General features: G+C 34.3%; 1 protein-coding gene across 1 annotated transcript; it reads left to right on the forward strand.

Moving 5' to 3' along the window:
• Positions 1–7,784: 7,784 nt before the first annotated feature.
• Positions 7,785–12,079, forward strand: LOC130228444 (chemerin-like receptor 1). Its single transcript, XM_056456871.1, has 2 exons — positions 7,785–7,909; positions 10,979–12,079. The coding sequence occupies exon 2, from the start codon at positions 10,989–10,991 to the stop codon at positions 11,997–11,999; it is 1,011 nt and encodes a 336-aa protein (XP_056312846.1). The 5' UTR covers positions 7,785–7,909; positions 10,979–10,988; the 3' UTR covers positions 12,000–12,079.
• The last annotated feature ends 1,471 nt before the right edge of the window (positions 12,080–13,550 follow it).

A 13,550-nucleotide genomic window follows, 5' to 3' on the forward strand; every position in this document is an offset into this window, starting at 1 on the left:
CTTTTCGAGTCAGTGCAGATGACAGACAACTGCATTGTGAAATGCAGTTTTTTTTTCTTCCATTCAGTATGCGGTACGAACTTCCATTAAAACAACAGTCTTCCAGTAGTTTATAGTTGCATCCAATATCTTGTTTGTCACAGGGGGGCAAGCCCGAATGAAAGTGAAAGTGCCAAACTGCAGTTAAAGTCGACAAATTAATAATGAAACACCCGAAAATACATGAAACAGCGGAGGAAATGCGGACAGAGTGGTGACGCAATGCGGTAAATCTAAGTATGTGCTATAACATGTAAAACGGGATCATGAAAGAAACATTCAAAATGCAACTCACGTAAACACCTTATTCTTATTATCGTCTTAATTAGGTTAAGACAAATAATTCGATTACTGATGTTCATGTAAACCTAGTCAGTGACAGCTCCTGTACCTTTACTTCTGAGAGTGTATTGATGACTGTTCCATTTATCCCTCTAAACAGGTCAAGAGTCTGGGTGTTATCCTTAATAGCACCCTATCTTTTGATTCTCATATCAATAACATCACCTGGAGCCTCATGTATTAACGCTGCGTACGCACAAAAACTTTGTGTATGCCAGGTTTCACGCTCACGTTTGGATTTACTAACGATGAAATTAAGGTGAGAATGTGCGTTGGTCCATGCCAACTTCATGTCTGGCGTACGTGTATTTCTTGTGTGTGCTTGTTTTATTTTCATCAGCGACTCCTAGAGGCAATTATGTTTAATTAAAATTTTTTTAAAGTATCGCACCAACACATGTGAAAAACATTGCTATTAAATTATAATTGATAAAATGGGTAAAGTTTTTTTTTTTTTTCTTTTTACAAATTATGTGATTTAGAACATATAAAAGCATTTGCAAATGCACAAACTAACCAAGAGGGCAGATACAATGATGCCCATTCTCGCACTGGTCAGTTGTAGAGCGGGCGATTGGGCAGCTGAAATGCCGGTGGTGATTCCTTAATAAGAGCGGAGGGGTGCTGCAATAATACATCTGTGTCTCCCAGACACGGATACTACTCCTGACAGTAAAGTGTCACCCACAATTGAGGCAACTCTCTCCTCAAAGGATGTTAGTTCAGCATCCCCTGTTCCCCCACCTGTTCGGTCCACACTTTGACGTTGCGTCGTTGTTCTCCTCTCAACCTGCACCTTTACATTGGACCATTTTTTTTTTCATTCACTGACAGTGCGATGTTCAGACCACACTGCGTTAACAGCATCAGCTAAACTGTCCCACTCTATTTTCCTTCTTTTGTTATTAATTACGGAGGACAAACTTGCAAATAACACCGTTTTTCTCTGGTCTACTTCCGATAGGAGCACCTCCAATTCACATTCTGTGAAGTTTCTCTTCTTGCTTGCATTCGCCATTGCTTTTTCCTTTGATTTTGACAAAGTGTAGTCATTACCATATTTATTAGGGGGAGGAGGCAGGGAGGGGTTTTGCGCTTGTGCACCTGTGCTCAGTTTCATCATCACATCACCCCTGTCCTGCAGCAGCTTCACATGTTACCGGTTCACTTTCTAATTGATTTTAAAATTTTCCTGTTAACATTCAAAACCATCCACAATCTTGCCCCTCCATATTTGTCTGCCCTCATTTACATTGCTGCTCCCTCTCGCACTCTGAGATTATGAGATGCCCATTCATGGGCAGCAGAGCATTCAGCCACTCTGCTCCCGGCTGTTCCACCCGGCTTTGGAACTCACTATCACCTGCCATTAGATACATTAACTCCCTTACATTATTCAAAACAAGATTTAAAACTCACTTATTTAAAGTGGCTTTTAATACTTAATTGTATCTGAACTATTGCGGTGTATACTCTTAGATTATTTCTCTTGTTGTTTTATAAGTCTCGTTTTATTGTACAGTGTCCTTGAGTTGCCAGAAAGGCGCCTTTAAATAAAATGTATTATTATTGTAGTAGTCCATCTATTAGCCCAATGACAAAACTAACAGCATGGTAGAAGGTTAAATGGATGTAAGCCTTTCCTAGTGCTTCATAAAAGAAAGTTATTTATTAGAATTTATTTATATTTGATATTCAGCTCCGAATTTAATCTCACTGAATTTTAGGTGACCGTCAATACTATATTTCTAATTGTAAGAATGGATCACATACATCATTTATGACTCAATTTAGAGTTTGATCTATATCTGATCCCATACTGTTCAGTTGTACGTTAATTAGGGACCAAACGCCGAATAGAGTCGTCACGCCACGGGATTTGCGTACATTCTCACGGACATTATCTCGACTCTCTGAAGTTAGTCAGAGAGTGTAGGGTTAGCTAATACTCAAATAGTCTGGTTACCAACTGCTCACCTAAATGAAGTTGATTTAGCCACTTCCATACTACTTGCTAAAATCAGCGATTAGATGATTAAAAGATCTCCATGCTGTCGTGCCAAAATGGCTCTGTACAGTCAAATGTGTCTTTAGAACCAAAAATCTAATCATGTCACATCATAATGGTAGCACAGACTCCACTTAATCTACTGGATATAAAAGATTTCAGGAGAATTCAGTCAAAACTTAACATTTTATTTGTCAGGTAAAATTGTATTATGCCAATTACACAATAAAACAATCAGAAAGCCAATTCTTAGGTGACACTGTAAATATACAACATCCATTATGCAAAGATAAATCAAAGAGTTAGAGGTGCAAACCTGATCAGAGAAATACGTTGCAGCATATAAGTCTCAGAGATGATGCAACGGGGTGTCTTGGCTACAATATCCCCATGATATATTTACACATATCCTTTAAATACTCAACTCAGAACAAAAAAACATAAATTAAAGATAATAAAAACTTCACCGAGACCTCTGCCTGGTCATATGTTAACCCAAAAACTAATCACCACCTGGAGTAAAAAGTTCATAATTGACAGACAGTTTCACACTTCAGTAGGACTTTTCCCAAACTCAGACAATCATTATCATAATACATGTGACTACTGCAAAATTGAGACCATTTACCAGTCACACAGAGACATTTAAAATGATACCAAACACACAAGTTAAAGTTATAGATTTGCAAGATACACCATATGAAGAGGATGAAGATTAGGTGTGGAATGCCAGTGACCTGAGCTCTGAGTGAAGAAGGGTGGCAGAGAGGTGGGCACCTAATGGATAACTGAGGCAGTCGAAGAACTTGCTCTTTTGCAGGTCTGCTACTCAGACTAGAAAGTTTAATGTTTTATTGCATAGCAACTCTTGTGGTCTTGTCTCATGAATTTCCATAACAGTTCTCAGGGTCTGATATTATGGAGAGATATAACCATCCTTACATTATTATTATTATTACATAATGTTAAATAATATTTTTACTTAAAGGTACAACTAGTTAACTAGAACTAATTAAATTAAGTTTAAGAAACTCAGTTTCCGTGACAACCCTTATTAAATTGTATTAAATAAACAAAGAAACTCATCAAAATTCAATGAAACACTTATGTTGAAGTAAGTTTAGATAATGTAAGATGAGGTACATTGCAAAGACTATAAAAAGTTGATTATAATTAATGTAAAAACCACATATAGGCTTGTCCAGAGAGTGCTTTGATATGTTGAAATCAGTAACTTTTCCTGTTCATCAACTCATGGCTTTGGAATGTGTGTGCCACTGTAGTGATTTTAAAGAGTGCTGTATTTGATGCATTTCCAAAAGTGGAAAAAGTTAAAGTAATTAACATGATACTGTATAATGTAAGCTTTCAGTAGTATACAGAGAATTCACATAAATAGACCAGACAATGGAAATCCAAGGCAAGGCTTTTCATTTTTATATAATACATCAAACACAATGGTTATTCAAAGTGCTTTAAAAACAATAAGAAGGGGAGTGTAGCTGAGTTTAGCGGATTGACCCTGCTTTGACTGAACTCTTGGAATTTCTAATTTACTAGAAACTTATATGCGCAAGTCCATACTATGTATATTATTGAAAATCAGGTATGCATCTTTTGATCTTAAGATTTATCTTTGAGTATTTGATGTTGTACATTTCTGAATTGGCTTTTTATTATTTCTTACTGTAATTGGCAGGATACACTTTTATTTGGAAAATTAAGCGTTAAGGTTTTATTCCTGAATTCTCCTGAAATCTTTTACAGTATATCCAGCAGATTAAGTCCTTACTATCATATGTTTTGTACATGATGATAAATGAGCCATGAATTTAACTATACGGAATAGGATGCATGGCAGCATTAAGATCTTTTAATTTCTGTTTAATCACTGATATTAGCAAGTTGTATTGAAATGACTAAATTAACTACTCTTTCAGTACGAGTGAGCAGGACTAATTGGCTATTAGCAAAGTCCCTTTAAGGCAAGTCATTTCACTCAGCGGCCATATTTGAAACGTCTCTCGGGCAGTATGCTCTGGCATTCTGTCTGAATGTGGAAACATCAAATTCTTCAAAACTGTTTGCCAAGCTTACAATTACTTTACATATTTGGAGTCACTAAAAATTAAGCAACATCTGTCTCATAAGCTTCGTTTCTAAACGGTCTAATCAAACAAAATTGTCATATTTTTAGGTTGCTAATGCACATGTGCACTCGAAAAGAACAAGATCACGACACCAACCTCATTTATGGCCGTTCTACACATTATCAGTCTTTGTATAATGATCGTAAGATTGCGCTGGTCTTCTAAAGTAATTCACAACTTGATCTTGATGGTGAATCTCCTCCAGAAATAACAGCGACCCTTTGTTTCTGTTTGTGGCCGTTTGAGTAGTTGCTGTCATGTGATATGTGTTTGACAGGATAAACTGTACCTCGCGTTCCTTTCATACAGATTACAAAACCAGGAAACTTTTGTTTTCAAGTGCACTTGGTTTATTTAAAAGCACAAGCTTTATGTAGATATATTCTTATGTCTGTATTTGCTGAGATTCCAGGGTGTTTGTAGACCACCAAACTGTCGTAAAAGCACACATCTGGTCCGAGCTTCTCCCCCGGAGAAACAGTGTCAGTGTAAAGCGATCAATGATTGGCTCCTGTACTAGCAGGCGGGGCTTCATTCAAAATCATACGAGTGACATGTCTTGAGTATTCTATAGTCTTTGGTATTCGTTAACCCAGCATCCTCTGACCAGCTTCATGAGATCATGTCTGTGAGAATACACTCAAATCCCAGGGCATGGAAGGATGAGCGGCATTTGGACCCTATAATGAACATATAACTGAAGAGTATGGGATCAGATATAAATCAAAAACTCAAAACTGATTCATAAATGATGAATAAGATCCATTCTTACTATTAGAAATACAATCTTAATTTGATGGTCACTTAAAATTGGAGTAAGATTAAATTCTGAGGTAAAAACAAATATAAACAAATTATAATAAATAACAGAATTCTTTTCAGAAAGGCTAGAAAAGGCTTACACACGTTTAACATTCCACCATTTATTGGATTTCGTTGTTGGGCCGATAGAAAGGAATCTTACAAAAAGAAAAGGCAAAGAGCTCAAGTAAATGCTGTAGCTTTGTTTTTTCAGTGAATCTGCTTGTTATCAGCAGACATTTATCATAAATTGTCAATAACACCCAATTGATCCTCATCATGAGTAAAGCACAGACGCTGGAATGGTATTATACAAATAAATGAATCCAGATGTATGACGACTAAACTAAAAGTATTTTTAGTGAAACAGATTTATTGTTGTAGATTATAATGCGGGCACTGTGTGGGCTCAGTGAAGGCTTCCTGGGGTCCAGGAGAGGGGAGCAGGACCAGCTCCAAGGCCAAGTTCACACAGTATGATTTTCATAGTCATTGGATTGTTGTTTTCCCACTGCCTGACTTTCAAGGAGAGTACTTAGCTGCTGCTTTTTTTATACTGCACAATAGATTTGTGACAGGGTGCACACTGCATGACTACACTAAACTATCGCCTACAACTTTGACTCACTAAAGCATGCAAGATTTGATAAAACGTCTCAAGAACACGTGCAAGACTGGACATGGTCCAATAAATGCAATAAACGTTTTAAATAATCTTCTAATCAAATTGTCCGAGCAATCACAATGATTATACACAATACACAAAGGGCAAAAAGAACGAAAGATTATAGAGGCAGTGGTGGTTCTAGACCAGAGTGACTGGGGGCCAGGCATTACAAACTACTTAAAGGATTATTCCAGTTATTTCTATGCCGTTTTCATAAACAAGCTAGTAAAATAACTTTTTAATCTTCCTCATTAATTTATTTGACTTGTGGAATACCACATTTTAAACATCCAAGTACACCAAGGCACATTTTTGCACCTGTACACTTTAAGGTGATTTAAGAGATTTCAGCTACATAAAAGTGTCAGCATCTTTCCTGGGATTAAATGACAAATGCTAAACTTTAATGGATTTGTGATGAAATTTCGCTCGTTGACTTTACTGGTTGTTTATTCTATACACAGATTGCCAAAAGACTCAACTACACAAATGTGAAAGTATTTTCGTGGTAATGGGCTGGGCCACTTCCTTCCTAAAAAAACAAAGACTGGAAGGAATTACAAGCTTTCATTTGAAGGACAGAGGATATGCTCTGGCAGATTTGTATAGTTGTCCATTATCGATTCTCTAAACTGAATGGTAAATGAGGGTTTCAGCTAAAATCAGTGTTCCTGTACCTTTCCTGGAATTAAATGACAAATCCTAACCTTTGATGGCTTTGTAAAGGAATTTTGCTTTTTGACCCTCACTGGTTAATAATTTCATAGACAGTCTGCAGTACTTAACGTCATCACTCACTCACTTTCCATCGGTATACATATATATACGTATACACATATATGTATATATATACACACACATACATATAGTTATGTATATATGTATATATGTATATATGTATATATATATGTATATATATATATATATATATATATATATATATATATATATATATATATATATATATATATATATATATATATATATGTGTATATATAGTTATGTATATATATATATATATATATATATATATATATATATATATATATATATATGTGTGTGTGTATATATATATATATATATATATATATATATATATATATATATATATACATACATATATATATATATATATATGTATATGTATATATGTATGTATGTTTGTATGTATATATATATATATATATATATATATATATATATATATATATATATATATATATATGCATACACCTTAATTATTATTAAGGCAATATACACAATTATAGAAATTTTGGAACAGAGTTATTATTTTTATTGTTATTATTATTCTTTTATATTTTGAATAATTGTATCTTTAAAATTGTAAATGTTTGGTGAACTGTATCTTTAAGATTCTGTTTCTGTAACTAGATCTCTTTGTGTCGCCTCAGGCATAACAGTAGGCAGAGGAAAAGCAAGGTCTCAAAACCCAGCCCAACAAAAAACAAAAGTAAAATGTTTTTAAGAAATTTAGCGGTTTATATGTATACAGTTTAGCTATTTCTCCCTAAGACTTCAATCTGTGGTGAAGTGTGTTTGAAAAACAGCTAAAATCTCCTACAGTATATACAATCTTATGGAGCTATTGCTGTTAAAAACTTGTTAAAAAAGGTTCTAATTTTTTATATCTTATAAAGTATTATAACATTCCTTTGTTAACGAGTGGTTGTAACAGAATTAATCCAACGAGAGTGTGACTGCGTGTAAACTCTCTCCAGAGCCAATGTGTGGCAGTGACGAAAGCAGATGTGTGCTGTACTACCTGTAAGAAAGAAACTTAAGTAGTCAATGAGCTGTTTTTTACTTTCACATTCAGCAGACTATTCTCTGAGAAGGACACTCTCCTCTGATTTTCTTCACTTTGCTTTTTTGCTGCCAAAGGTAAGAACATTTTGTAAAAAAAAGATGCAGAATGAAAAGCATTCAGATCAAGAACTTTTTGCAAGCATGCAGATGTAATTTGATTTCAAATTTAGATTGGTGTGCAGAAAAACAGTAAAACATGCCTTTCCTGCATGCAGTGCTGTTTTGCAAGTATTATTTTTGTATTCTAATAGTGTATCTAACGTTTTCCACAGATTATAATGTGAGGTATTTAAATGCATTAATCATTTACCAAAGTGTAAGAATTACCCTCTAACTAAAATAACTTGCGATATTTGTATAAGGTATTTATGTTTGAGGACTTTATTTGACAGTAGAGCATTGCATGTTGTTGCACCATTTGGAGAGAGAATTAATTGCATACAGATTCATAAAAATATGCATTTAAATAACACTGTCAAATCCAGCATTTTTTTTATACTTTTTACGCAATTTTGGGTAACACATTACAAACAACGAACAATGCTTTTATTACAGTATTTGCTCATGTTAGTTAACATTAGTTGGAAATACAGTTGTTCATTGTTAGTTCATGTTCACTCAGTGATTTAACTAATGTTAACAAGCATTTGGAGTTTTGATATTAAGATTACATTAGTAATTGTTGAACTATGATTAGTTTTAATAATTAGTTCATGTTAGTAAACACAATAACTTAGATTATCTCATGAAGCCTTATTGTAAAGTGTGACGCATTTTTGTTTATGCTGCAACATTTCTCTACGGGGCTATTTACAGGTAAACACATACTGGTGATTTTATGAAGCATATCTTACATATGTGTAAGGGTATAAAAAATGTCAACATAATAACAGATTGACATTGTACCCCATCAATGTCCAACCTAAAAGCAACCAAATATCAGCGTCTAATGATGTTACAGCTTGATGTTGTGTGGATGTTACCACTATGATGTCTATCAGATGTTGGATTTTGGTTGCCATACTGACAAATAATTGTCAGTATTTGATGTTAATATGATGTTGGCTTGACGTTGGATTTTAGTAATTTTCTAACACAACCTAAAACCAACCAAATATCAACATCATTTGATGTTGTTATTGGGCATCAAAACAACTTTATTCTTTGACGCTGGCTAGAATTTTGGTCACCTGACATCTCAACTTAAATCTAACCTATTATTAACATCTTATGACGTTGTGTGTCTACTGGGCAATGAGTAAATGCACTACAGAATGTTACGTTTACACACATCCACAAATTACATGTAAACACATCAGCTGTTGACAGCGTAATACTCACTACGCTTGAGTACTTTTGAAAGGTCTACTTTTTACTCATACTTAGAGTAATATTTACAACAGATACTTTTACTCTACTTATACTAGATATTTCAGCACTCATTAAACCACTGCTGATATGTTAATGTGTTTACAATTAAAGTCACAACAAAAAGGGAAAAAAACAGCTGCATATCTTCCTCCATCTACTGGATACATCAGGAACAACAGGGCCGTAAAATCTGTCTAGGGTTAATCCGCCTGCTCAGACCAGTATAATAGCCATGGGGCTCATCAGTCCTAAGATGCACTCTGTATTCTAATTTAATTGAATTTTAATTACATTTTTATTAATTTTTATTTTAATTCATTTTAATAAACTCAACTTTAATTAATTTGTTAAATTTATTTTAATTGTGTTTATTATTTGAATTTTATTATTTATTTATATTCAAATTAAATGTAATTATTTATTTTATTTTATTAATTAATTACTTTTTCTCAGAACACACAATTTTTTTTTCTGAAATAAGAGTACAAAAATTCTAGATGAAATAAGCATTGTAATAAAATGTAATAAGTACATTTTATTTGTTAGATGCTCAAAATACAAAACATGAAAGAAAAGTGTTATATATAAATGATAGAAATGCATAAACACTGATCTATAGTTAAAATCCGAATTAGTAAACCTTTTTTGAAATGTATTTCTTTTTTTAACAGAGCAAGGAAATTTTCACAGTATGTCTGATAATATTTTTTTCTTTTGGAGAAAGTCTTTTGTTTTATTTCTGCAAGATTAACTTTTAAATTTTTTAAAAGCCATTTTAAGGTCAATATTATTAGCCCCTTTAAGCTATATATTGTTTGATAGTCTACAGAACAAACCATCATTATACAGTAACTTGCCTAATTACCCTAACCTGCCTAGTTAACCTTATTAACCTGGTTAAGCCTTTAAATGTCACTTTAAGCTGTATAGAAGTGTCTTGAAAAATATCTAGTCAAATATTATTTACTGTCATCATTGCAAAGATAAAATAAATCAGTTATTAGAAGTTATGAGTTATTAAAACTATTATGTTTAGAAATGTGTTGAAAAATCTTCTCTCCGTTAAACAGAAATTGGGGAAAAAAATTAACAGGGGGGCTAATAATTCAGGGGAGTTAATAATTCTGACTTCAACTGTATATAGGATGATTATATGTTCTCTATTATAGATCAGGGATAAACACCCAAAGCTTGCAGATGCCTAAATGGGTCAACGTTTTTCACGTCACTTCCTCTGTAAGGTTCTCATCAAATCTTAACCAATCAAATGCTCTTTAAGATCTGACTTCTTATTTGTTTTTCAATTGATCCGCTTGATCTCAACCACTCTCACTGGCAGAGCGGTGATAAAAACTAAACGCTGTTGGCAGTTTTTTTTTAAGGGGAGAAGCTACTGTGTCCCACACTCTCTTCACGTTTCAGTTGAGATTGTCAAATTACTAATAAAAAAATGCACATTTTAAAGCACTTGATGGGACCTTTAACTGTGCAGCACAGTGTATTTTTGCGTTTTTATGTGGATTTTTATGTAGATTTGTTTTTAAAGAAGGTGGGGAAAAAGTTTATAAAAAATACTCATGTGTGTTCATGAGGAGGTTAGGATTAGGGTTAACCCTTAATTGATTTGTATAGATACAGCTGTTAGTGTCATATAGCACTGATCATCACATGAATATGCAAATTAGTAACAGTAGATAGATGGATAGATTTTCATCTTTGGATCTACATCAGTGTATTATTCACAGTGAAATAATCTGTTTCATTTCGTTTCAGGCTTTACAAGATGTCTGATCATAATTCTGAGTATGCAGACTATGATGCAATCATTTATAATTTCACAAGAATGGACAATTATGAAAACAAACCTCATGTTCAACCTGTTAACAAAACCGACACAAATCCTCACGGCATCAAGATGGCCTACTTTATTACATACTGTATCGTTCTCATCTTTGGCGTCACCCTCAACTTCTCCGTCATTGTCTTCGGCTGCTGCAAACACAAGAGCCTCCCCAAAGTTGCTGTTTGGATCATGGCATTGGCAGCAACACATTTAGCCTCCTGTGTATCTGTTGTGTTACAGCTCCTGTATGCTCACAATAACTTTAAATGGAATTATGGAAACGTTAGCTGCAAGCTGTCATCTTATTTCACCTACGGCAGCATGCTCTCCACTGCAAGCATGCTGAGTCTCTGGAGCATCAGTTCTATTTTTTCAAACAATACATGTTTTAAAAAGAGCAAGAACTGTAACGTCATTCTGATTTCATTCGCCTGGACTATTGCAGCAATCCTGGCAAGCCCTTCGCTGTTTTCAAGAGAGGTCAGAGAAGAACAGTGCATCGATGACTATGATTTGGATGACAACTCAGAAACTTCAGATGGCCTCCAAAAGCTACAGACTGTAGTTGTCATGCGATTTCTCACTGGACTTTTGGGGCCAGCTATGATAATATTTGTCAGCTGTTGTGTTGCATCAAAAACAAGGAAATGTAAATTATGCAGGAAGCAGGCAGAGATCATCTGTGCTATAAAGATCATCTACTTTGTGTGCTGGGCACCTCAAATTTTCTTAACTATGCTTCAGGCCACTGTAAGCATCAGCCTGGGCTTAGATATGCTGAATTACGGTCTTCCAGTAGTTACTATGCTTGCCATGAGCCACTGTTTTATTAGCCCACTCTTTTATCTGTTTCTGGGACGCAGCCTTAAAATGGAGTGGATGATACACGACACACAACATCATGAGGATGATCTGCATGGTAAATTGGAAAGAGTTGCCTTGAATAATTAGAAGTCAAATGAGGTTTGATGTTGCAAGTTTAAAAACAAGGAAAGGTAATAGTATAGGATATATAGTATATATACATATATAGTATACATTTATTTCAGCTAGAAAGTGAACTGTTTCTTACACAACTAATGCATCCTTTGCTTTAAAATATTTGCCTCACAGCAAGAAGGTCACTGGTGAGTCCTGGCTGGACAAGAAAGCCTTTCTGTGTGGACTGCATGTCCTTTCTGAGTAAAGCAGGGAATTCGAAGGAAAGTAAATGAGAGTCATATATGTATATTTAGAAAGATGTTAATAAGAGAATGTAGGAATATACATGTACAACTGTACAATTATGTGTACATTATTCTCTTCGCATTATTCTCTTCCATTGAATATTTAAAGGCTCTAAAGAGCTTACACTTATAAAACCAAAAGAAAAGAGAGTTAAAATAACACTGCAGCAAAGTTAAAGTGCTGACTGATTGATGAACGCCTGCTGTTAAAATGCAGAATCACTGAAAAAAAGCACAAAACTACAACTGACTTCCGTCACAACCTTAGGCCCTGCTGTCCACACAAACACGGGTATTCGTCCACACAAAAAGGCAGTATCAGGTAATTGAAACATACATTTTTGAATCTTGTAAGGGCAAAGCTTTTCAAAAGTACCAGGGTCTGTTTTTTATGCACATTTACAAATATGCCTATGTGTGGACATGGCCTTAGATGAACGCAACTATAAACACATTAAATCTCTCAAAATCTCAGCTCATCAAGAACATTAAACAACTTCACAAACAGCTTCAGTAGCTTCACTTATCACTAACCTGTTTGACTATTACTGTCAAATGTCTACAAAATCCTTAGAATCTGAATAAAAATCACTTATGGCCAAGTGTGCTTCACACACAAGTGATTTTTTGGCTACAGAAGCTTCCAGTGTACATAAAGTGACAGGTTACAAGGGACAAGTGGCAACACAAAATAAATATGAAAAAAGACGATAAACATTAAACAGTGATGCACTTAGTCAAAAAGCTCTGGATGTTGAATTGTATGTACAGATTTGTTATAAAGAGTGAGAGTTCCTGAGAGTTAGTGAGAGTAGTAGAGAATAGGGAGAGTTAGTGGGAATTTTATTATTGTGGAAAGCAGTCTTTACTTGGGCTCTTTGACTCTTGATTGTGTATGTTATTTTATTGTTTGACGGTTATTTTATTGACTGCTGTAATGTAGGACCAAATACTTTCTCTGGGGATTTTGCTGTGTATGGAATAAGACATTGAATTGTTTTAACTATTTTTCTATATATATATTATATTAGGTTATAGCAAAAGGATTTACTTTTTAATTTTTTATGTTTTCATTGTGACTTTTAACATTGTAACATAATAAATTAAAAACTTCCTGTTTGCTTACTCACCCACAGGTCATCCAACACATAAACTAGTGGCTTTTTTTCACCAGTATTATGGTGAATGGTGATGTTTTTTCAGATTAAAAATAAACATACAAATAATAACTGGGGGCTGTTTCATAAAAGTTGTTTAGAAAAGCGGGGATTAAAGT

The sequence above is a fragment of the Danio aesculapii genome, chromosome 5 (genome assembly GCF_903798145.1).
Source record: "Danio aesculapii chromosome 5, fDanAes4.1, whole genome shotgun sequence".
NCBI lineage: Eukaryota > Metazoa > Chordata > Actinopteri > Cypriniformes > Danionidae > Danio > Danio aesculapii.

Coding starts and splice junctions, on each gene's coding strand:
- LOC130228444 (XM_056456871.1), top strand. CDS start 10,989: ATGTCTGATCATAATTCTGAGTATGCAGACTATGATGCAATCATTTAT.